The following is a 26,912-nucleotide window of genomic DNA, read 5'->3' as shown; positions in this document are numbered from 1 at the left end:
AGTTTCTTCTTCTCCCTTTTAAATTGCATGGTGCTCTTATGGGAATATTGGGCTGTTGTAGTTATTTGTTATATTTGGTTGAATCCACAGAATGTTTGGGTATATCTTGACTTACTTGATTATGTTTCTAGAGTCTTTTCTTTTACTCATTGGATTAGTAGTATATATTATTCAAGATTAGCTCCTGTGGAAATTTAGACTTCGTTTATGAATTGAGAACATTGGTCCCACAGGATGAAATACCAAACACTTGGCTTGATATTTGTGTCCTGGCCTAACTTGACCCTAATATAATTTTGACCTATGCAGTTATACTTTCCCAGTTTCACTAGCTCAGTCATGGATTGTGACTGTGCTAATTTTCTCAAAGGCCACCCTTACTCTGGCTTCTTTATTTTTACTTCAGTTGAACTGTCTATTTTCTTTTCATCTAACCAAATTATATTCAAAATAGCTGATAATGTCATTTTCTCTTCTAACTCGAAATTTAGGTGAAGAATGAACAGATTTCTAAATATTGTGAAATTACTTCACCTGAAGCAGAATAGAAGGCAGCAAAGAGAAGATGATTTTTTCTTTGTTTGTTTTTGGCAATTCAAAGTCTGTTCTAATGGTAGTAATGGGTGAGCAGCCTAAAACCATTTGCTGCAATATATTCAAACGTTTTGTGTTATTTAAATCACCTATTGAAACAATATACCTTACACATTTCTTTGTGATTTGTAATCCATATGTAAAATTCTGAAGAGCAGAGTTTTCTAGGACATAATTGAATAATTTATATAACTTCTTAGAAGTGAAGATGAACATTATGCTGGTTATATTATACCTTGTACTTTTGCAAAGTGAAACCCATTAAATAATCGTCAGTACTACAGAACTAAAGACTAATCAATTATGTCTCATAACCTGGGAGAAAGTCTTCATATATCTAATGTAATTTCTTCAACAAAGATGAACAGTTCATTTAATACTTGTTCTTCTCTTCTGGTCAGCCAAAACGATATTGCCAAAGAGGGAGTGTAAAGGGGCGTGAGGGGAGAAGCAGGAAGAAGGGGAGAAGGGGCTAATAGGGAAGGAGGAAGAGGAGGAGACTTACTTGTCACCTGATGACCCTGACTGTGCTCCACCTGTAGTAAAAAGATACATAAAGAAAATAGAAAGATTCAACTGCTAGAAAAAGTTTTGCTTATTTAATAATAATTCATTAGTTGAAGATATTCAATCTAGTTCAAAAATTAGAGTCCGAAAGATGTGACAGAAAATTTACTGATGTCTGGAAAAGAGAAGAAAAGAAAAATTACCTAGAATGCTTTCTATTATTACAACCACCTGAGTGTCTAACCACTACCTTTCTGTTGGTGTTGAAATAATTCCCTGAAGAGCTAGGGCTTTTTTAATGTTCTTTCATTATTGTAACTTCAGAGCTTAGAATATGGCTGAGCCAAATATGGACTTAAGTATTTTTTTAATAAATTTTCTTGTTTATTCAGTTAAAGTACAATGGATAAATGTATAAAGTACTAGTTATCCGCTATTTTAATTCATATTAGATTATAAATTCTATGCCAGTTAAAAACTAAAACTTGCATTGCTGCCTTGATTCATATTTTGTGTGTAATAATCATCAGCATTAGAAAAAAATAAATAAACACCTAACTAAGTACCCAAGGTGAAACACCTTTGACTGGGCTGATAGGAGAAACAGGAAGTAATTATAAAAGTTGACGCACATGGCAGTTAGATATATTTTTGTGTTATAAATCACAGCACCTATAGGAAAATTATATTCAACACAGTTTTATTCTCATATAGTTAAGTAGAATATTTCCTTTCCATATCTTTTAAAATACTTATTTTAAAAAACTATTATTTATTAGTGGTTCTAGTCTTGCTTTACTTGCTTTATTGACAAATTCATGTAGAATATGTTTCTTAAAAATATATAATATTGGCACACTTATCTAGAGAGAATGATAATAAAATGCATTTTAGTTTAACTGTCCTTTCATTAAGGAAATAACTATGGCCTGTGTGGAATGCTTTTTAAATTCTTGATATTCTACTGTATGAAGCACCTTTTTTCCTCTCAAACTTTTTTTTCTGTGTTATAAAGCCCAAGATACTGGATTAGAGAAATTTTAAGTTAAGCATTATTTAAATGATATATGCCTTGTCATTCTCATTTTCCCAAAATTATTAACAACTATGATTTCATCTTATGCATGGAAAATTCACAAAGAATTATTTTGATTGGTAAAGCAGATACTTATTTATTTGTACTTGCTGTATCTGGTCCCATTACTTCATGGGAAATAGATGGGCAAACTGTGGAAACAGTGTCAGACTTTATTTTGTTTGGGCTCCAAAATCACTGCAGATGGTGACTGCAGCCATGAAATTAAAAGAGGCTTACTCCTTGGAAGAAAAGTTATGACCAACCTAGATAGCATATTCAAAAGCAGAGACATTACTTTGCCAACAATGTTCCATCTAGTCAAGGCTATGGTTTTTCCATTGGTCATGTATAAATGTGAGAGTTGGACTGTGAAGAAGGCTGAGCCCTGAAGAATTAATGCTTTTGAACTGTGGTGTTGGAGAAGACTCTTGAGAGTCCCATGGACTGCAAGGAGATCCAACCAGTCCATTCTAAAGGAGATGAGCCCTGGGTGTTCTTTGGAAGGAATGATGCTAAAGCTGAAACTCCAGTACTTTGGCCACCTCATGCGAAGAGTTGACTCACTGGAAAAGACTGTGATGCTGGGAGGAATTGGGGGCAGGAGGAGAAGGGGACGACTGAGTATGAGATGGCTGGATGGCATCACCAACTTGATGGACACGGGTTTGGGTGAACTCCGGGAGTTGGTGATGGACAGGGAGGCCTGGCATGCTGCAGTTCATGGGGTTGCAAAGAGTCGCACACGACTGAGCGACTGAACTGAACTGAACAGGTAGCAAAATTGCTCCAATGAGAGCTCCAAGGCTCTTGTAAAGTTTGAAATGAAATGCATAACTGGGAAATTCAGAACATTTACCAGACTTTTTAAAATCTACCGGTGAATTAAATGCATTTGTAGATATATATGGGCTTCCCAGGTAGTGCTAGTGGTAAATAATCTGCCTGCCAATGCAGGAGACATAAGAGATGCAGATGCTCTCCCTGGATTGGAAGATTCCCTGTACAAGGGAATGGCAGCCCACTCCAGTATTCTTGCCTGGAGAATTCCATGGACAGAGGAGCCTGGTGGGTCCGTAGGGTTGCAAAGAGTCAGACACAACTGAAGTGACTTGGCATGTGCATGCATGCACATGTGCACAGACACGCACACACACACACACACACACACACACACACACACACACATAGCTGCTAAGATTTTTTAATTTCCATAGTATTATATCATAGACAAGCGATGAATGAGAATTTTAGCTATCAGTCAGTCCTTTGTAATTTTCATTTAGAAGTTTTAAACACTAACATATGGACCAGTTTCTGTGGCACATAAGAATTTTTTCTATATTACTAAGGTAATACTTTCAATGAAAACATGTCCAGGGGCATCAAAATTTATATGTCATTAGTTATATGTGTTCCTTATGAATATATTACTTAACTATTGCTGTAGAAATGGCAACCCACTCCAGTACTCTTGCCTAGAAAATTCCATGGATGGAGGAGCCTGGTGGGGTACAGTCCATGGGGTCACAATGAGTCAGACATGACTGAGCGACTTCACAACTTCATGAATACTTTTAATGAAAACATGTCCAGGGGCATCAAAATTTATGTCATTAGTTATATGTGTTCCTTATGAAGATATTGCTAAACTGTTGCTGTACAACACATTTTCCTAAAACTTAATGGCTTTAAACAGCAAACATTCATACTCCATGATTTTTTGGGTCAGGAATTCAGACAGGGTGCAATAGGGAGAATTTTCCTCTGCTCTGTGATGTTCAAGGTATCAGGTAAAATAAATGCCTTTTCACTCATATTCAGTGATCAGTTATGCCTGTCAACTGTGGGCCAGTGAGAACATCCATGTGGACTTAGATTCCTTACAACATGGCAACTGAGTTCCCCCACCAGTGTTCCAAGACAGAGCCAAATGGAAGGCACAGTGCCTTCTATGACGTAGCCTTGAAATCATAGGATATCATCACATTCTTTTAATCTGAGCAGTCAGTAACGTGGCTTTTTGTTCAGTCACTCAGTCGTCTCCGACTCTTTGTAACCCCATGGACTGCAGGACACCAGGCTTCCCTGTCCTTCACTATCTCCGAGTTTGTTCATACTCCTGTCCATTGAGTCAGTGATGTCATCCAACCATCTCATCTTGTCACCCCCTTCTCCTCCTGCCCTCAGTCTTTCCAAGCATCAGGATCTTTTCCAATGAGTCAGGTCTTCTCATTAGTTGGCCGAATATTGGAGCTTCAGCATCAGTCCTTTCAGTGAATATTCAGGGTTGATTTCCTTTAGGATTGACTGGTTTGATCTCCTTGCAGTCCAAGGGACTCTCAGGGGTTTTCTCCAGCTCCACAATTTAAAAGTATCAATTCTTTGGAGTTCAGCCTTCTTTATGGTCCACCTCTCACATCCATACATGACTACTGGGAAAACCATAGCTTTGACTAGATGGACCTTTGTCGGCAAAGTAATGTCTCTATGTTAGATATGTGTATAAACGTACATATGTGTGTATAAAATGTATGTATGTACAATATGTGTATTATATAACATATATAATATATGCACATGTTTTCACACACACAAACTCTGTACAATAAATTTTTAAATAAACTAACAATCTAGATCACATTTGGAAGAAGACAACCAAAATGACAAAGTAATAAACTTCTCAAAATTATAATTATTGAAGCATGAATGAGCTGAATGTCCTGAATGGACATGTCAGAGAATTCCAAATGGGAGAGGATAGTAGCAGGAGCACCATATACTTGGTGATTAGATAAGAGTTTGGACTGAGGTTTATTTGATTTATTTATGATTTACTTAATTATTAATACTAGTATACGTGATTCGTTAGTCCTTTTCCTAAAACAACCATTATATTAGTCTAGCAGTGCTGCCATAACCAAGCACCACAGGCTGAGTGGCTTTACAGAAATTTATTTTCTCACAGTTCTGGACACTACAGTTTTGGGTTCAAAGTGTCCATAGGTTTGATTTTTTTTCTTTTTAATTTTTTTTTTCCTGAGGCCTTTATCTTTGGCTTGTAAAAGCTGTCTTGTCCCTTTGCCTATACTTGATCTTCCCTCTGTGCACGCCTGAGTCCTTATCCCTCCTTCTTTTAAGACCACAGTTGTATTGGGTTAGGGCCCACCCTGATGACCTCATTTTGACTTAATTACATCTTTAAAAACACTTCCTCTGTATACAGTTTCATTCTGAGGTACTGGGGATTAAGTTCTTCACATAGGAATTTTGGGGGTGGGACATTCTTTAGTCTGTAACATCCTTGAGATATTTTTTTCTGTTTAATAAAATAAAATTTCACTATTTTTAACTTTCTTACTCTGTAGTCAAGAGAGAAGAGGGAGTCAGGAGGAGTTTATAAATACTTGTTCCATGATCCACATTCAAGAATGTCATTGGCTATTTCAGCTTGCATTTGATGTGTCAAACATGCATTTTTGCCTGACACAAACATATTAGTGCTTGAGTTATAGTAGTAAAATAGGTAACCTTGCAAACTGAAGGGCGTCCCTGGTAGCTCACTTGGTAAAAAATCCACCTGCAATGCAGGAGACCTCGGTTCAATTCCTGGGTCAGGAAGATCTGCTGAAGAAGTGTAGGCTACTCACTCCAGTATTCTTGGGCTTCCCTCGTTGCTCGACTGGTAGAGAATCCACCTGCAATGTGGGAAACCTGGGTTCAATCCCTGGGTTGGGAAGATACCCTGGAGAAGGGAAAGGCTACCCACTCTGGTTTTCTAGCCTGGAGAATTCCATGGACTGTATAGTCCATGGGGTTGCAAAGAGTGTCTTTCACTTTACAAATTGAATTCATAATTTTGCATTGTTCTATTTTCCTCTGTCACTCTTGAGGTTTGCATTTTATTCCAGATAATATTTGCATGATGTAAAGATATGTGAAAATAACTCTTCAAATGCTGAAGCAAGAAATAAATTGAGAGTAAACTGATTAAAAAACATGAAATTTCAAGGAATGAAATTTTAAAACAAACCTGATAACTGTCCAAACATGTCACAGGATGAATGGTTGGTATTGTACACAACAGCAAATGTATCAGAATTCAGATAATGTGCGATAAGCATTATTAAATTTAAAGTCACTTTTTGCATTTTATAGTTTGGTCCAGTTTCTAGGATATAGTTATTTTCATGTCTACTTATATATATATTTTTTCCATAATCACTTTGTATTTGAGAATTTAAATAGTTTCTATGCAATTCTTTTACATTTTTAACAATATTCCAAGATGATATTGTCCTTACACAATATGATTGTACAATGTATTTTAAAATTTTAATTATCAAGTTCCCTCTAAATAAATTGGAAGTCTCTACTTGCTTTCCCCAATCCTTTTTTTTTTTTTTTTTTCATTCATCCGTACTTCACTGTATCTTTTTTGGTAATATACTGAAAATTGTGTTTAGTTTGAATAAAGGATCAAGTAAATATAAACTGTAATTATGTGTTTAAAATAGAATTGTTAAAATTTCTGGATACTCAGCACCCTTAATTTTCCCCCTCCTTTCCACTGCAGTACTGCTTCCAGTGACTGGAAGTCGTCACCATTTCTCACTTCACTTATTTCAATAGCATCATCAGTGGTCTTACCTTATCTTTTTCTTGTACTTAGATGTTGCCTAGGCTGTTTGTGGAAAATGTAAAGCTGATTATGTTGCTTCTTTGTTAAATAATTGGTAGCACATCTTCATTAACTTCAGCATCAAATACTAATTATATTTTAGAGGTGCTTAGAAGATCCTTGAGGTATTGGCAGTAACATATGTCTCTGTTCCTTAATTTCTTATATCTCATCTGGATATTATTTTCTCATGGCTTGATTCTTTTTAGCACTCTGCCCCTGGCTAGTATTTTTTTCTTTTCTTAATGCTCACTTCATTTTTCTTTAATCTTTCATTCACTAGACAAATATTTGTTGAGGGCTTCCTGTATTATATATGCATAATGTATTAGTTATATAGTGAGAACTAAGTAACAGGAAGTGAACAAGATAGCAGCAGTACTACTCTTAAAATCTTTGCAGATATAAGAATATTGCTGAATATAAACATAATGGAAAAATATCAACCATTAAATTTACTCTATTACTTTAGAACACTTGATGCATCTTATTTAAATGAGAATCAACATGAAGTATTGTCAGTATCATGGGGACTGAGGCAAATTAATTGAATTCTGGTGTGGCTCCTTCTGGGATCTTCCCTGGTGGCTCAGACTGTAAAGCATCTGCCTACAATGCGGGAGACATGCGTTCGAGCCCTGGGATGGGAAGATCCCCTGGAGAAGGAAATGGCAAACCACTCCAGAGCTCTTGCCTGGAAAACCCCTTGGACAGAGAAGCCTGGTGGCTCCTTCCAAGTCATGTGACCTTGACCAGTGTACAAATGGGGGCAATAATAGTACTTACTGCATAGACTTTTTCTGAGAGATAAAGACAGTACTCTGGTTTTTCCAGTAGTCGTATACAGATGTGCAAGTTAAACCGTAAATAAGGCTGAATGCTGAAGAATTGATGCTTTTGAATTGTGGTGCTGGAAAAGACTCTTGAGAGTCTGGCCTCCCTGGAACTGCAGGGAGATCCAACTGGTCAATCCTAAAGGAAATCAACCCTGAATATTCACTGAAAGGACTGATGCTGATGTTGAAGCTCCAGTATTTTGGCAGCCTGATGCGAAGAGCCAACTCATTGGAAAAGACCCTGATGCTGGGAAATATTGAAGGCAAAAGGAGAAGGAGGTGGTAGAGGATGATATGGTTAGATAGCATCACTGACTCAATGGATATGAATTTGAGCAAACTCTGGGAGATAGTGGCTACAGAGGAGCCTGACATGCTGCAATCCAAGAAGTCGCGAAGAGTTGGTGAACAACAGCAAAAGAAAATACTATAAGCATAAATGCAAAAACTAGGCCTACCATATAATGTTCTTTAAGCATTTGTTAAATAAATACTAGCCTTTCAGTGAGTTAAACTTTACTGGTGGGTTGTTTTGTGGTAAATACATGGATCCTGAACTTTTTTTTTTTTTTTTATGTTTTAAAGTACTCTTGAGGAAACTTTATTCTGAAGACATTAAAGCTCTCTAGAACATGGAAGAATCAGCATGAAAATGAGGAGAGTAAACATGGTTTCTTTTTGCAATTAGAGATAAAGAAAAGTAAAAACAACAACAAAAAAGAGAGAAAAATAGAAAAGTGAACACTTCCAGGACAAAAAGCAAATTCTTTTCTTTTAAGCTTACAATTTGATCATTGATAGTAAACTATTTTGATGAATTGGCATGGTGACTTCAAATGTACTTATAAGTGATAGTTATAAGTTAACCAGGCTTCCCTGGTGTCTCAGATGGTAAAGCGTCTGCCTGCAATGCGGGAGACCCAGGTTTGATCCCTGAGTTGGGAAGATCCCCTGGAGAAGGAAATGGCAACCCACTCTATTACTCTTGACTGGAAAATTCCATGGACAGAGGAGCCTGGGAGGCTACAGTCCAAGGGGTCACAAAGAGTTGGACATGACTGAGCAACTTCATTTTCTTTTCTTTTTATGAGTTAACCATACTCTAGGTATCCTTAGTAATTTGAATGTCTTAATCCTTCATGGAAAAGAAAGATGCCTCTCCTAATAAATCTTTGGCCTTTTTTGTGAACATTTTAGAATTTATTGCTTTTTTAGTGCTTTAAATTGATTTTATAAATTAAAAGTCCAAACAAAGAAGTTTAATAATTAAATCAAACAGTGTTGATATATAAAACTGGAGAGAAAAGTCAACTTAAAATATCAATGTATAGGTTTTGCATCTCAGTTTATTATGAGTGTGAAAGAAACATTTTGTAATAATGGAGAATCGTTTCATATGATAACACATTCTTTGAGGTGTAATAAAAGGTTACATGGTGAAATCAGACTATTCAATCTTAAACCTAGAAATGATTTCTATTCTGTCCCAAGTTATACTGATTTTGAACTTTGAAGTCCAGTAGGTTTAATCATTTTTGGTGTTCATATATTTTAACTACCTAGAAATAAATGAGATTAGTGCTTACAACAAAAACTTAGAGTAAGTAACTCTTATGATGCTTACGCATTTTCATTCATCTTTAAAACCTATTTTTATAATCTCATAATCAATGATCAGTTTCTCATGTCTGAATCATTCTTTTCATAGTAACTGATGTTTGCTGATAACTTACCTCCTCTGGATGTAGTTCTAGCAGTTATACGTGTGACCTTCTCAGAATGCCCAGGTGGGTGATCCCAATCTTGGGGAAAAGGCTTTATCTATCCAGAAAGAAATAGGGCCTTTAATTTTTCAGTCAGCCTTCCTCTGACATTCCTAGTAACAGAAGCCTATGATGGAATTGTCTGCAATACATTTACAACAACAATTCTTCTCAAAGAAGATCAAATTTAGCACATAAATTTGTAAGTTAGTGCCTCAAATAATTATTTGCATCTTTGGTTGGAAGCAATAGTGAAAAATGTATTGATTTTTTTTTCAATTAATAGCAGCTGGAAACCTACTTGAATATGCAGAACCTTGACACTAACTCATGCCTTTAAAATTACTATTAAATAATTACCTGCTTTTCCATAAAATTGCATTTTTAAAATTTAGAAGTTAACAAAATTTCATAGATTTGAGAGCTAGCTTTATAAGGACAATTAAATATTGTGAGTAATTAAAATTTGAGAATTCCTGTTTGTTTTCATTCTCTGCTCTCTCTAAGCCGTTTTTCCCATCATAGAGTTAAATCTGAATGATGAACCATTTATACTTGATGAGATTTGAAAAGTGTAGAAATCATCCTTGCCTCAAGCTCAGGTTCGTACAACTTTGACAGTCGCTAAACGTGCCACTGTACCTCAGTCACTTAGATTAAAATCAAAAGCCCCTGGAAGTATGGAAATAGATGAATTTGAGGGAAATTTATGAAATTAGTATTATCCCTTTATCTATTTTAGAATAATCAACTAGTCTAGTCACAATGCCTTTTGAAAATGTGATTTTTGTAGGCAAGAGAAAGGAAGAAGGAGGAAGCCTTCAGAAAATGAGATTGAATTTAGAATCATTAAATTAGAAAAATGAGTTTTCCTGAAGGAATTTCAAGAAGCTGTACTGACATGAGGCCAATATCAGTATTTCACACATGTTCATCCACTCTGTTCTCAGGACTATATTTTAACATATGTTTTATTTTTACTGTCTATAAAAGTAAGAAAAGATCACCATAGGAAATTTGGAAAGCACTAAACACTATATAGAGGAAAATGAAGTTGCCTGCTCTCGAAGACCCCAGATTTTAACTCCTATAGTAATTTTAAATGGTGTAGTGTAAAAGCAATTTTTCTCATTATAAGAAAAGTGTGCCTTCTTGTTTTGTAAAGTACAAAATAATTCAGTTCAGTTCAGTTCAGTTGCTCAGTCCTGTCTGACTCTTTGCGACCCCATGAATTGCAGCATGCCAGACCTCCCTGTCCATCACCAGCTCCTGGAGTTCACTCAAACTCACGTCCATCGAGTGGGTGATGCCATACAGCCATCTCATCCTCTGTCGTCTCCTTCTCCTCCTGCCCCCAATCACTCCCAGCATCAGAGTCTTTTCCAATGAGTCAACTCTTTGCATGAGGTGGCCAAAGTACTGGAGTTTCAGCTTTAGCATCATTCCTTCCAAAGAACACCCTGGCTTATCTCCTTTAGAATGGACTGGTTGGATCTCCTTGCAGTCCAAGGGACGCTCAGGAGTCTTCTCCAACACCACAGTTCAAAAGCATCAATTCTTTGGCGCTCAGCTTTCTTCACAGTCCAACTCTCACATCCATACATGACCACTGGAAAAACCATAGCCTTGACTACACAGACCTTTGTTGGCAAAGTAATGTCTCTGCTTTTGAATATGCTATCTAGGTTGGTCATAACTTTTCTTCCAAGAAGTAAGCGTCTTTTAATTTCATAGCTGCAGTCACCATCTGAAGTAATTTTGGAGCCCCCCAAAATAAAGTCTGACACTGTTTCCACAGTTTGCCCATCTATTTCCCATGAAGTGATGAGACCAGATGCCATGATCTTGGTTTTCTGAATGTTGAGCTTTAAGCCAACTTTTCACTCTCCTCTTTCACATTCATCAAGAGGTTTTTTAGTTCCTCTTCACTTTCTTCCATAAGGGTGGTGTCATCTGCATATCTGATGATATTGATATTTCTCCCGGCAATCTTGATTCCAGCTTGTGCTTCTTCCAGACCAACGTTTCTCATGATTCACTTTGCATATAAGTTAAATAAGCAGGGTGACAATATACAGCCTTGACGTACTCCTTTTCCTATCTGGAACCAGTCTGCTGTTCCATGTCCAGTTCTAACTGTTGCTTCCTGACCTGCATATAGGTTTCTCAAGAGGCAGGTCAGCTGGTCTGGTATTCCCATCTCTTTCAGAATTTTCCACAGTTTATTGTGAACCACACAGTCAAAGGCTTTGGCATAGTCAATAAAGCAGAAATAGATGTTTTTTCTGGAACTCTCTTGCTTTTTCCATGATCCAGCAGATGTTGGCAATTTGATCTCTGGTTCCTCTGCCTTTTCTAAAACCAGCTTGAACATCTGGAAGTTCATGGTTCATGTATTGCTGAAGCCTGGCTTGGAGAATTTTGAGCATTACTTTACTAGCGTGTGAGATGAGTGCAATTGTGCGGTAGGTTGAGCATTCTTTGGCATTGCCTTTCTTTGGGTTTGGAATGAAAACTGACCTTTTCCAGTCCTGTTGCCGCTGTTGAGTTTTGCAAGTTTGCTGGCATATTGAGTGTAGTATTTTCACAGCATCATCTTTCAGGATTTGAAACAGCTCAACTGGAATTCCATCACTTCCACTAACTTTGTTTGTAGTGATGCTTTCTAAGGCCCACTTGACTTCACATTCCAGGATGTCTGGCTGTAAGTGAGTGATCACACCATTGTGATTATCTTGGTCGTGAATATCTTTTTTGTACAGTTCTTCTGTGTATTCTTGTCAGCTCTTCTTAATATGTTCTGCTTCTGTTAGGTCCATACCATGTCACTCCTTTATTGAGCCCATCTTTGCATGAAATGTTCCCTTGGTGTCTCTAATTTTCTTGAAGAGATCTCTAGTCTTTCCCATTCTGTTGTTTTCCTCTGTTTCTTTGCATTGATCGCTGAGGAAGGCTTTCTTATCTCTTCTTGCTATTCTTTGGAAGTCTGCATTCAGATGCTTATATCTTTCCTTTTCTCCTTTGCTTTTCACTTCTCTTCTTTTCACAGATATTTGTAAGGCCTCCTCAGACAGCCATTTTGCTTTTCTGCATTTCTTTTCCATGGGCATGGTCTTGATCCCTGTCTCCTATACAGTGTCACGAACCTCTTTCCATAGTTCATCAGGCACTATCTTTCAGATCTTGTGTCTTAAATCTATTTCTCACTTCCATTGTATAATCATAAGGGGTTTGATTTAGGTCATACCTGAATGGTCTAGTGGTATTCCCTACTTTCTTCAATTTAAGTCTGAATTTGGTAATAAGGAGTTCATGATCTGAGCCACATTCAACTCCTGGTCTCATTTTTGTGGACTGTATAGAGCTTCTCCATCTTTGGCTGCAAAGAATATAATCAATCTGATTTCATTGTTGACCATCTGGTGATGTCCATGTGTAGAGTCTTCTCTTGTGTTGCTGGAAGAGGGTGTTTGCTATGACCAGTGCATTTTCTTGGCAAAACTATATTAGTCTTTGCCCTACTTCATTCTGTATTCCAAGGCCAAATTTGCCTGTTATTCCAGGTGTTTCTTGACTTCCTACTTTTGCATTCCAGTCTGCTATAATGAAAAGGACATCTTTTGGGGGTGTTAGTTCCAAAAGGTCTTGTAGGTCTTCATAGGACCGTTCATCTTCAGCTTCTTCAGCATTACTGGTTGGGGCATAGACTTGGATTACCGTGATACTGAATGGTTTGCCTTGGAAACGAACAGAGATCATTCTGTCGTTTTTGAGATTGCATCCAAGTACTGCATTTTGGACTCCTTTGTTGACTATGATGGCTACTCCATTTCTTCTGAGGGATTCCTGCCCACAATAGTAGATATAATGGTCATCTGAGTTAAAGTCACCCATTCCAGTCCATTTTAGTTCGCTGATTCCTAGAATGTCGACATTCACTTTTGCCATCTCCTGTTTGACCACTTCCAATTTGCCTTGATTCATGGACTGACATTCCAGGTTCCTATGCAATATTGCTGTTTACAGCATTGGACGTTGCTTCTATCACCAGTCACATCCACAACTGGGTACTGTTTTTGCTTTGGCTCCATCCCTTCATTCTTTCTGGAGTTATTTCTCCACTGATCTCCAGTAGCATATTGGGCACCTACTGACCTGGGGAGTTCCTCTTTCAGTATCCTATCATTTTGCCTTTTCATACCGTTCATGGGGTTCTCAAGGCAAGAATACTGAAGTGGTTTGCCATTCCCTTCTCCAGTGGACCGCATTGTGTCAGACCTCTCCACCATGCCCTCCCGTCTTGGGTGGCCCCACATGGCATGGCTTAGTTTCATTGAGTTAGACAAGGCTGTGGTCCTAGTGTGATTACATTAGGGCCATTGTGCGCAGCTGCGATGACGTGCAGAGCGTGGGCGTCCGCGAAGATGTGCAGAGCCTGGCCAGGAGGAGCTACCCCACGTCCGAGGTCAGGGGCGGCAGCCTAAAGCAGTTATCTCACTTCTGAGGACAGGGGTGGTGTCCGAGAGTGCCAGGCTGCGACAGTGCAGGAGCAGCCAAGAGGAGCTACCCCTGCCCGAGGCCAGGGGTGGCGGCCGCCAGGAGCTGCCCCACATCCAAGGAGCGGTCGCTGCAGGGGTGCCAGAGGGCCTAGAGGAGCTATTCCATGTTCAAGGTCGAGAGGGGCGCAGATAAGGAGATACCCCTAGTCCAAGGTAGGGAGCAGCGGCTGTGCTTTGCTGGAGCAGCTGTGAAGAGATACCCCACGTCCAAGGTAAGAGAAACCCAAGTAAGATGGTAGGTGTTGCAAGAGGGCAGACACACTGAAACCTAAATCACAGAAAATTAGTCAATCTACTCACACTAGGACCACAGCCTTGTCTAACTCCAAGGAGTAAGCGTCTTTTAATTTCATGGCTGCAGTCACCATCTGCAGTGATTTTGGAGCCCAAAATTTAAAGTCTGACACTGTTTCCACAGTTTCCCCATCTATTTCCCATGAAGTGATGGGACCAGATGCCATGATCTTAGTTTTCTGATGTTGAGTTTGAAGCCAACCTTATCACTCTCCTCTTTCGCTTTCATCAAGGGGCTCTTTAGTTCCTCTTTGCTTTCTGCAATAAGGGTACTTTCATCTGCATATCTGAGGTTATTGATATTTCTCCCAGCAATCTTGATTCCATATTGTCTTTCATCCAGTCCAGCATTTCTCATGATATACTTTGCATGTAAGTTAAATAAGCAGGGTGACAATATACAGCCTTGACATACTCCTTTCCCGATTTGGAACTGGTCTGTTATTTCATATCCAGTTCTAACTGTTGCTTCTTGACCTGCATACAGATTTCTCAAAGGCAGGTCAGGTGGTCTGGTATTCCCATTTCTTGGTATTCCCTCCTAGAGATCTAGGTAAATGTTTTCATCTGGTCAGAAGTTTATTGCTCTAATTCTTGAGAGATATCTCTAGAAGAAATTAAGACTTTTTTAAAACTTGGGAGAAGAGAGAACATTTCTTTCTTGCCCACAGGAAAATACTACCATTAAGCATATTTCTTGGAATATACAAGTTATTTTACTAAGTATTTGTTGAATAAGTGAATGTTATCTCAGAGGAATGAATCAGTAATTTTCATCCTTAGTCTGTTTCATCACTAGCAGTGTTTAAGGCAACAGTGAAAATTTAAAACATAATATAGTTTTATTCTCCCAGCTGTGATAAATTTATTTGTTTTGGACTCAAAGCTCATGCCAAGAATAAGTAGAGAAAATTAAGTTAAAGAATTAATTTGATGGTATTGGAGAGATGATGAGGAAACCTGAGCTCCTCATCTTTGACACGTGCTGGGCAGAAATCTTTGACTCTTGAGTGCCACAAGAGTGCTTCGGATTCAGCTTTGCTTTTAGTGGTCATCTGTGTTATATCTTAGACTCCAGTGCTAAGCAGATTAATAATTCACCAGATACTTTTAGGGTAAAATTGAAGAACACTGGGATCATTTCTTACATCTCTTTTCTTTGAGATCACAGCTCTACACTATTTGGCTGACTTGCATGCTCCAGTTGTATTTTTGTCCTCTCTTTCACTAATGTGTGCTGTCATCTTTAGTATTTGCTTCTTTCTACATCATTGTCCCAGTCATGGTTCTTGAAATGAGTACTGAGATCAGTGATTATTGGTCATTCATTTATAATCAACTCAAATATCATTTCCACTGCTATCAGTTTTTATTTCTTTGCTGCACTTTGATTTCTATTGACAAATGACTTCCTTTGATTATCCATTTTTTATAAAATGTCACCTGGGTTTATTACTGGGAGAGAAGGAAGCAATGCACCTATACACTTAGACCTCTGTGCTTAAACTGAGTATCAGCCTGCATCTCCATGACAGGCTTTGAAAGAAGCAGTATGTGTGTCACTGGTCATGATTAGCATCTCTTATTTGTGTAGTGATTTGTGGAGATTGGGCTTCCCTTGTGGCTCAGCTGGCAGAGAATCCACCTGCAATGCAGGAGACCTGGGTTGGGAAGATCCCCTGGAGAAGGAAAAGGCTATCCACTCCCGTATTCTGTCCTGGGGAATTCCATAGACTGTATAGTCTTTGGGGTCACTAAGAGTCAGACACAACTGACAGACTTTCACTCACTCACTCACTCACTTGTGAAGATGAACTGTGTTTAATTTGTGTACTTCTTATTTTTCAATGAAAAGCTTTTATAAATGGAAGAATTATAAAGTGTAGGCAACACATTTTCCACTGTGTAGCTTAAAGAAAGAAAAGAAAAAGTACTAAGGTCAGTGGAAAGACAGACTAGGAAGTGATAATTAAAGATAATTTAATGATAATATTTTAGTTGAATTATCTCATTTGACTGAAATTTAAAAGAATAGTTAAATAATTATGACATTTATGATTATTATTTCTAATAAAACAGTTTGCCGGGAGGATTCATACCATTCTGTGGTTTCATGTGCTGCTGTAGTTCTCACTCCTGTGGAACCCCCCATAGAGATGAAGAAAAGAGAAGAACTCAAATTGCGTGAACCTTCAAAACAGTAAGTTGTTCATTTGGTTTTTCAAGTTTTGTAAACTTTATTAGATAATTAGATAACTGATCAAAGTTAGATCCCTCAGAAATTGTGATTTATAATGAATATATTGATATTAGTATATTGAGAGAACAGAAATAAATTATGCATATTAAAAAAATGATTTATCCTGTAATGCCTCAATGAATAACTTCTGTCTTCTGAGGTTCTGTGTTTGAACTATATACCATTCAGGTTTCACTTTGATACCTTTTCTCGGTGATGTGAGTAAGTAGACTGAAGGCTTTATTTTCTTAATACTACGATTATGTATGTACTGTTCTTGGAACCCTTATTTTATAGTTGTAAGCTTCAATGGTGCAAAATATGAACATTTTCATATATACATTTCTTGGGCTTAAACAGGTTTGTACTTTATAAGTAATTTATTTTTAACTTTACACTGGTTAAAGTTTGCATATTTTTCCATTTAAACATATCAAGTGTCACTTAAATTTAAATTTGATCTTTTATTGAATAAATAATACTTTTTCTTATAATGGACGAAAGAATTAAATTCATAGTAGTAAATATAAGATACATGAAGTTGAAGTATCTAATAAACTACATTTATTTCTAGTTATGTATTAAGTAAATTAAAAGGGACAACCAACTTGTGAAAGTGTTGCCATGCTTGCTTTAAAGTCTTAGCTTGGAGACTAGGGGATGTATGGTGTTGCCAAGGCTTCCTGGCAACAGAAGGAGTTACCCTGAAGTACCTAGTGTTTTCTTCTATTCAGTTCAGTTCAGTCACTCAGTTGTGTCCAATTCTTTGCGACCCCATGAACTGCAGCATGCCAGGCCTCCCTATCCATCACAAACTGCTGGAGTCTACCCAAACCCATGTCCATTGAGTTGGTAATGCCTTCCAATCATCTCATCCTCTGCTGTCCCCTTCTCCTCCTACCCTCAATGTTTCCCAGCATCAGGGTCTTCTCAGATGAGTCAGCTTTTTGCATCAGGTGGCCAAAGTATTGGAGTTTCAGCTTCAACATTAGTCCTTCCAATGAAGACTCAGGACCTTTAGGTTGGACTGGTTGGATCTCCTTGCAGTCCAAGGGACTCTCAAGAGTCTTCTCCAACACCACAGTTCAAAAGCATCAGTTCTTCAGTGCTCAGCTTGTTTTATACTCCAACTCTCACATCCATACACGACTACTGGAAAAACAATAACCTTGACTGGATGGACCTTTGTTGGCAAAGTAATGTCTCTGCTTTTTAATATGCTATTTAGGTTAGTCAAAACTTTCCTTCCAAGGAGTAACCGTCTTTTAATTTCATGGCTACAGTCACTATCTCCAGTGATTTTGGAGCCCAAAAAACTAAACTCAGCCACTGTTTCCACTGTTTCCCCATCTATTTGCCATGTAGTGATGGGACCGGATGCCATGATCTTAGTTTTCTGAATATTGAGCTTTAAGCCAACTTTTTAACTCTCCTTTTTCACTTTCATCTATTAGATTAACTTTATCATACTTGTTTGTTTCTTGATGTCTTTCTCCTGGATATGTTCCTGAAGACCAAGTTTCCTGGAATATGATAGTGTCTGATACTCTGTGAAATCAATTAGAAAATCTCTTAATGTTATATACAGTAATGTTGAATTCAAGTGGAGCAATGTTTATATTTGATGGCATGAAAATAGTGTTAATATTCTCATTGTAGAGGAAAGAAATACTAACCAATTCAGAAATAATGATTGTAATTCATTTTTAATACAATCTAAAAGTGAACTACTGTTAATATAGTGTAATTTTTAGGTTTGAAAAGCCTTTTTTTGTCTAATAGGAAGAAAGTTACATCTCACATATGCCAGTTGAATTATATTAGAAAACTCAAATGCATTTTTTGCAAGGTATGTGAGTTTATATATTTGTAAGTTGAATTTTAAATTCCTTAATTATCTTTTAGTGACTCTATTTGAAACTGGTGAATCGTATTATTTGCTTACATAAAATATATTTTCCATTCTTAGTGACTTCATAAATATTCATTCGTCTTTATTTAGGTCTATATTGAAGTAGACAGTACTTGTTAACTGGTTATTTCTGTTACCCTACATTCACTCTGATACTCCTCTGTGTTCTCTGAATCTACTTTCTTTTTTAAACACTCTCCCTTAATAGGATTAGTCTTTTTTTTTTCAAGTTTTGTTTTTGTTTTTCTGAATCAGAGAGATATTAGTTAAAAACTTCTCTACATATTAGGAGAACATTTGAGACATTTTACTTTACACTCTTTGTCTTTTTTTGTCTGTTATGAGCATGATATCACCGTCTTTACAGGGTCATTTTGAGTGTTATGTGAAGTGATATTGTTAAAGGATCTGAAATCTAAAAATCCACGGAAGTTTTAGTTATGTTTCCCCTTTCATAGCTTCCAACTATCAACATTATTGATCTGATGATTTACAGATACATACTCTTCTCCTGAAGACTCTTCCTAATGCAATCTAATGTATCAAGTTCTTCATTTGGCTTGTCTAACTAGGTGTCCTACCAGAATCTTACACTAGGTTTGTTTGAACCAAATTAATGACTCCTCTATCCCCCTCAAACGCTTCCCAGGTGGTGCTAGTGGTAAAGAACCCACCTGCCAGGGCAGGAGATATAAGAGAGGAAGGTTCAATCCCTGGATTGGGAAGATACCCTGGAGATTGAAATGGCAACCCACTCCAATATTCTTGTTTGGAAAAATCCCATGGACAGAGGAGCCTAACAGGCGGCAGTCCATAGGGTTGCAAAGAGCTGGATATGACTGAAGCGACTTAGCACTAGCCCCCTCAAGCTTTTTCCTTCTGATGTCTATATTTATGTAAAGCAATCATTATTCTTATTTTCTTAAAAATTTCAATATGTTTTTCCCTCACACTCACATTCAATTAGTTATTGATTACTTCATTAATGTTTGTATTATATTTTTGTTACCATTTGAGCTGACCAGAAAGGCATATACTTCTCATATTTCAGATCTCTTCTAACATGTGTGTTCAGTGTGAGCTTAATGAAGCCATTCAAATAGTGGTTATCTATCAAATGGAGATTACGTGTGACCTCCATACCTCACACTGCTGTTTTAAGAATTAAGTGATGAGTATGGCTGTGTGGCTGGAAGATCCCATGGAGAAAGCAATGGCTACCCACTCCAGTATTCTTGCCTGGAGAATTCCATGGACAGAGCAGCCTGGTGGGCTACAATCCATGAGGTCTTAAAGAGTCAAACACAACTGAGCAACTAATACTTTACTTTCTCATGACTGTATGACAGGAACACAGTATAATTCAGATGTAGTGATTAATTTAAAACTCTTAGTTACCAATGAGAGAAGCCTCAATGTAAATTGATTTCTGAAAAATCAAGGGTGGTGGTTGTAATTGGCTCATGTAATTGAAAGTATGGAGGTAGAAAAATTCCTGAAGTATGGTTAAATCTGGTACTCAGACAATATCATGGAGAGTTATTTTCTCGATCTGCATCTCTTTTCTCTGCTTTCTGATCTGTAGTTTCTACTTTCAGGGAGGTTCCTCTAGTGATATTAGTGCCTTCAGGAGGTTCTGCAATGAAGTTTTATTTTTTAATCAAATCCAGAGGTAATAAATGGTTTCTCATTCCCTTTAATCCAAACAATGAGTGTCCTATATATGAGTGTCATTGGCTTTGACCAGCTTAGCTTATTTGACATGACTCTGTTGAAGCGATCACTATACCCAAGAATATTTGATGATTTGATTGACTAGAACCAGGTGACTTGACAAACCCTGGAGGAGAGTGTGGAGATAAGAGGAAAAAGCAGGTCTACTCTCAGAATATGGGTCATCTTGGTAGAAGAAGGCAGGTATGGATGCTGGGAAGTCAAAACAATGGATGCTCAAATAGGTAGTAATATTAGTAACATTAATTTTAAAACTCAGAATTATTTATTATTTTTAAACTATAGACTTCTAAATACATTAAAATACAACTCAATTCAGTTTAGTTGCATCCAATTCTTTGTGACCCCATGAATTGCAGCACACCAAGGCTCCCTGGCCATCACCAACTCCCGGAGTTCACTCAAACTCAGGTCCATTAAGTCACTGATGCCATCCAGCCATCTCATCCTCTGTCGTACCCTTCCCTCCTGCCCCTAATCCTTCCCAGCATCAGAGTCTTTTCCAATGAGTCAACTCTTCACATCAGGTGGCCAAAGTACTGGAGTTTCAGCTTTAGCATCATTCCTCCCGAAGAGCACCCAGGACAAATCTCCTTCAAAATGGACTGGTTGGATCTCCTTGCAGTCCAAGGGATGCTCAGGAGTCTTCTCCAACACCACAGTTCAAAAGCATCAATTCTTTGGCACTCAGCTTTCTTCACAGTCCAACTCTCACATCCATACATGACCACTGGAGAAACCATAGCCTTGACTAGACGGACCTTTGTTGGCAAAGTAATGTCTCTGCTTTTGAATATGCTATCTAGGATAGTCATAACTTTTCTTCCAAGGAGTAAGCATCTTAATTTCATGGCTGCAGTCACCATCTGCAGTGATTTTGGAGCCCAACAAAATAAAGTCTTCCACTGTTTCCCCATCTATTTCCCATGAAGTGATGGGACCAGATGCCATGATCTTCGTTTTCTGAATGTTGAGCTTTAAGTCAACTTTTTCACTCTCAAGAGGCTTTTGAGTTCCTGTTCACTTTCTGCCATAAGGGTGGTGTCATCTGCATATCTGAAGTTAGTGACATTTATCCCAGCAGTCTTGATTCCAGCTTGTGCTTCTTCCAGCCCAGCATTTCTCATGATGTACTCTGCATAGAAGTTAAATAAGCAGGGTGACAATATACAGCTTGACGTACTCCTTTTCCTATTTGGAACCAGTCTGTTGTTCCATGTCCAGTTCTAACTGCTGCTTCCTGACCTGCATATAGGTTTCTCAAGAGGCAGGTCAGGTGGTCTGGTATTCCCAACTCTTTCAGAATTTTCCACAGTTTATTGTGATCCACACTGTCAAAGGCTTTGGCATAGTCAATAGAAAAGAAATACATGTTTTTCTGGAACTCTCTTGCTTTTTTGATGATCCAGCAGATGTTGGCAATTTGATCTCTGGTTCCTCTGCCTTTTCTAAAACCAGCTTGAACATCTGGAAGTTCATGGTTCACATATTGCTGAAGCCTGGCTTGGAGAATTTTTAGCATTACTTTACAAGTCTGTCAGATGAGTGCAATTGTGCGGTAGTTTGAACATTCTTTGGCGTTGTCTTTCTTTGAGATTGGAATGAAAACTGACCTCTTCCAGTCCTGTGGCCACTACTGAGTTTTTCAAATTTGCTGGCATATTGAGTGCAAAATTTTCACACATCATCTTCCAGGATTTGAAATAGCTCAACTGGAATGCCATTACTTCCACTAACTTTGTTCATAGTGATGGTTCTAAGGCCCACTTGACTTCACATTCCAGGATGTCTGGCTCTAGGTGAGTGATCATATCATCGTGATTATCTTGGTTGTTAAAATTTTTGGTATAGTTCTTCTTTGTACTCTTGCCACCTCTTCTTAATATCTTCTGCTTCTGTTAGGTCCATACCATTTCTGTCCTTCATCAAGCCCATCTTTGCATGAAATGTTTCCTTGGTATCTCTAATTTTCTTGAAGAGATCTCTAGTCTTCCCCATTCTCTTGTTTTCATCTGTTTCTTTGTGTTGATCATTGAGGAAGGCTTTCTTATCTCTCCTTGCTATTCTTTGGAACTCTGCATTCAGATGCTCATATCTTTGCTTTTCTCCTTTGCTTTTGCTTCTCTTCTTCTCACAGCTATTTGTAAGGCCTCCCCAGAAAGCCGTTTTGGTTTTTTGCATTTCTTTTCCATGGGGATGGTCTTGATCCCTGTTTCCTGTACAGTGTCATGAACCTCAGTCCATAGTTCATCAGGCACTCTATCTATCAGATCTAGGCCCTTAAATCTGTTTCTCACTTCCACTGTATAATCATAAGGGATTTGAATTAGGTCATACCTGAATGGTCTAGTGGTATTCCCTACTTTCTTCAATTTAAGTCTGAATTTGGCAATAAGGAGCTCTTTGTCTTGGCAGTCAGCTCCCGATCTTGTTTTTGTTGACTGTATAGAGCTTCTCCATCTTTGGCTGCAAAGAATATAGTCAATCTGATTTCGGTGTTTGACCATCTGGTGATATCCATGTGTAGAGTCTTCCCTTGTGTTGTTGGAAGAGGGTATTTGCTATGACCAGTACGCGCTCTTGGCAAAACTCTATTAGCCTTTGCCCTGCTTCATTCCATATTCCAAGGCCAAATTTGCCTGTTACTCCTGGTGTTTCTTGACTTCCTACTTTTGCATTCCAGTCCCCTGTAATGAAAAGGGCATCTTTTTTAGGTGTTAGTTCTAAAAGGTCTTGTAGGTCTTCATAGAACCGTTCAACTTCAGCTTCTTCAATGTTACTGGTTGGGGCATAGACTTAGATGACTGTGATATTGAATGGTTTGCCTTGGAAACGAACAGAGATCATTCTGTCGTTTTTGAGATTGTATGCAAGTACTGCATTTCGGACTCTTTTGTTGACTATGATGGCTACTCCATTTCTTCTGAGGAATTCCTGCCCACAGTAGTAGATATAATAGTCATCTGAGTTAAATTCACCCATTCCAGTCCATTTTAGTTCACTGATTCCTAGAATGTTGATGTTCCCTCTTGCCTTCTCCTGTTTGACCACTTCCAATTTGCCTTGATTCATGGACCTAACATTCCAGGTTCCTATGCAATATTGCTCTTTACAGCATCCTACCTTGTTTCTATCACCAGTCACATCCACAGCTGGGTATTGTTTTTCTTTGGCTCCATCCCTTCATTCTTTCTGGAGTTATTTCTCCACTGATCTCCAGTGGCATATTGGGCACCTACTGACCTAGGGAGTTCCTCTTTCAGTATCCTATCATTTTGCCTTTTCATACTGTTCATGGGGTTTTCAAGGCAAGAATACTGAAGTGGTTTGCCATTCCCTTCTCCAGTGGAACACATTGTGTCAGACCTCTCCACCATGACCTGCCCATTTTGGGTGGCCCCACAGGACATGGCTTAGTTTCATTGGCTTAGTAACATTTAGCATGTTACTCAAATCTAAATATTTATCAAACCACAGATTGAGGAAAGAGCACCTCATGAAATGCACATTAAATTCGGAATCTGTGGAAAATGAAAGAATACAGCTTCCATGATTGGTAATGGATTACTTTTTTGTGCTTCTTTTTAGAAATTTTTGTTGAGATACACAGAATCTATTTATACATACCATGGCTCAATATCTGCAACTAAGGGATTTTATGGAAAATTGTACAGATAGAAATATGGAGGTGAAAACAGGAGTGAGAATTTACTCGGTTATTTCTTTGTGCACTTCTGATTTTATTTTATTTTACACGGAGAGTTCTAAACTTCTTAAGAGATGTAATCTAGTGTTTCATTTTTTAGCAATAAAGCAATCCTTAGACAATTTGTCATTCAGCCTAAGTTTCAAGGCCTCCATGTAGCAGTTCATGTTGTTTACCTCAGGATGGTTTGTTGAAATGATTCTGAGAGATCACGGATGCTATTACTTAGTATATTTTTAAATAACAGGTAAAACTAACCTGTTTTATTCTTAGAGAATCCTTAACCATATAAATTTAAATTTTTATCAGCTCTTTTTATCTGGTTTTATAAGTTCATACTGTATATATGTTAAATTTGGAAAAGTTTAAGTACTCCCTAATGTCGCCTGGAGAATCCCATGGATGGAGGAGCCTCGTGGGCTGCAGTCCGTGGGGTCGCAAAGAGTTGGACACGACTGAGTGACTTCACTTTAACAACGTCTTCTAAAGTTGTTGAACAAACTCTAGTTGTACTGGAAACACACAAATGATTCTATTATCACCTGATTTCCAACCTTCCTATTCAAATTTCAGGGGAACATGTTCACTCATCCTTTCAAGTAGACATGTATTTATTAATTTAATCCATAAAAATAGGTAGTTCTTGAGTATCTGTTTTGTTCTTGGTATTGTGCTCAGGGCTGGAGATTTTTGATTTGAAAACTTCTCATTAAACTTAGATATAGTCAAGAAGACACACATTAGTTGATTAATTGAAACAGTGGGAGACTGTGGAAGTGACAATGGTTGTAATATAGAGATATATCATGTTACAAGACTTTATACTAAGAGGCTTTAACATGGTCAAAAGGTCAGGGAAAAATTCACTGAGGAAGTGACACCTGAGCTACGATATGGAGGATATTAGTTAAGTAAGTGAAAAAGCAAAGGTGGAACTTACCAGCAGGATAAGGGCTTGTTCAAATATCCTGTGATGGCTAGGATCAGGGAGAAATTTAATAAAGCTGGTGGGAGTAAAGGGGAGGAAAATAAAAAACAAACCCATGCTTCTAAGTAAGGCCGAAGTGACACAACTAGATTTATCTTTTGAAAACTTTGTTCTGGTTTCTTATTAGGAACAAATTGGATGTGGTGGGGCATTGTTGGTCCTCCAAGGTAGCTTTAGTGGTAAAGAACTCACCTGGGGGGATATAGTCCATAAGGTTCCGAAGAGTCGGACACAACTGAAGTGAGAGCATGGATGAGTGGGGGCATTGGTTTGATGGAGCTGGCTTGGGAGAGCTCAACTGTCACCATAGCTTCCCAACTCCAGGTTCAGTGATCTCATGCTGGAAGTTTTCTCTCAGCCTCGATGGGTATATTTACCACAATAATTGGCAAATTCTATAAATCAAGGCTTTTCCCCCTCCCAGAGAACTCATAGTTAATATTTATCAGCTTACCTCTAATGGGGGACAGGTTGAATGTCTACAGTGAGACCATTTAAGTGATTGCTGACAGTAGCTTGGACTAGGGTGCTGCCACTGGAGATGGTGAAATGTAAAAACTGAACTACGTCAATATATTTTTCAGAACCAAGGCAAGTTATATGTAGTTATTAACTAGAAGTTAGTACCAAGCCCTTACCAAGGATAAAGGAGAAACTACTCATTGTAATCATGATAAGATAATGTATTATTATGATAATCCTAACATGTTATTTTGAATTAGTAGTAGTTTATTCAAGGGGGAGTTTTTATATTCTTTTAATTTATATCAGATGTTATCAATGGAATTAATGTGGGAAACACATATAAATGTATTCTTGAATTGTTACCACTGATTCTCACTGAAAAGGCACATAAATGTATTACTGTGATAATCCTAACATGTTATTTTGAAATAGTAGTAGTTTATTCAAAGGAGAGTTGTGATAGTCTTTTAATTTATATTGGATATTATCAACAGAATTAAATGTGGGAAACACATATAAATGTATTCTTGAATTGTCACCACTGATTCTCACTGAAAAGGCACATAAATGTAAATAAATTTTGTAAGATGGTTAGACAGCATCACCAACTCAATGGACATGAATTTGAGCAAACTGAGAGATAGTGGAGGACAGAGAAGCCTGGCATGCTGCAGTCCTTGGGGGTCACGAAGAGTCAGACAAGAATTAGCTACTGAACAACAACAATAAAATTTTATGTAGGTTCTTATGTAAAGTCTTATGATTCTTTGCTAATAATTTCCCTCCTATACTGATCTGAAGCCTTTATATACTATCTACCAACAGGTGCCTTAAAACTCTCCCATTAAAAAAAAATAATCAGAAACTGAGGCATGTCATAATGGAATCACGTACTTTGTGTCTCTTTTGCAAAGCTTCTTTCACTCAGCAAGTTTTTGAGATTTATTCATATTGTCGCATGTGCCAAGGTCCAGACCATTTTACTAGTGAGCAGTTTCATCACATACATGTGTCAGAGTTTGGTTAGTAACTATCTTTTTTGACCTCACCTTACAGTCCTGTCCTCTTTGACCTCACCTTACAAACTCACTGAATCTTAGCACCACAGGGCCTCTGGGTGAAGGTCATCTGTATCCAGCTCTTTTCACGTGTTAGTAAAATAATGGTCAAAATTATCCAAAATCGGCTTCAACAGTATGCAAACCAAAAGCTTCCAGATGTTCAAGTTGGATTTAGAATAGGAAGAGAGACCAGAAATCAAATTTCCAGTATCCATTGGATCATAAAAAAAAGCAAGAGAGTTCCAGAAGAAACAAGAAACATTTACTTCTGCTTCAATGACAACAGTAAAGCCTTTGACTATGTGGATTACAGCAAACTGTGGAAAATTTTTAAAGAGATGGGAATACCAGATCACCTAACCTGCCTCCTTAGAAACCTGTATACAGGTCAAGAAGCAACAGTTAGAACTGGACATGGAACAACGGACTGGTTCCAAACTGGGAAAGGGGTATTTTCACCCTGCTTATTTAACTTAAATGCAGAGTATATCATACAAA

At 37.8% G+C, this 26,912-nt stretch overlaps 1 protein-coding gene across 1 annotated transcript in view; it reads left to right on the top strand.

Annotated features, from left to right (window-relative positions):
• The window catches only part of CCSER1 (coiled-coil serine rich protein 1), a 1,275,856-nt gene that overhangs the window by 153,440 nt on the left and 1,095,504 nt on the right, over positions 1-26,912 (top strand). The window contains exon 4 of the mRNA XM_052642244.1: positions 16,389-16,509. Coding sequence (XP_052498204.1) covers positions 16,389-16,509 — 121 coding nt within the window. The remainder of the gene's footprint in view (positions 1-16,388; positions 16,510-26,912) is intronic.

Source organism: Budorcas taxicolor, chromosome 6, assembly GCF_023091745.1.
Source record: "Budorcas taxicolor isolate Tak-1 chromosome 6, Takin1.1, whole genome shotgun sequence".
NCBI classification, from domain to species: Eukaryota; Metazoa; Chordata; class Mammalia; order Artiodactyla; family Bovidae; genus Budorcas; species Budorcas taxicolor.
This window is presented reverse-complemented; position numbering and strand designations above follow the sequence as displayed.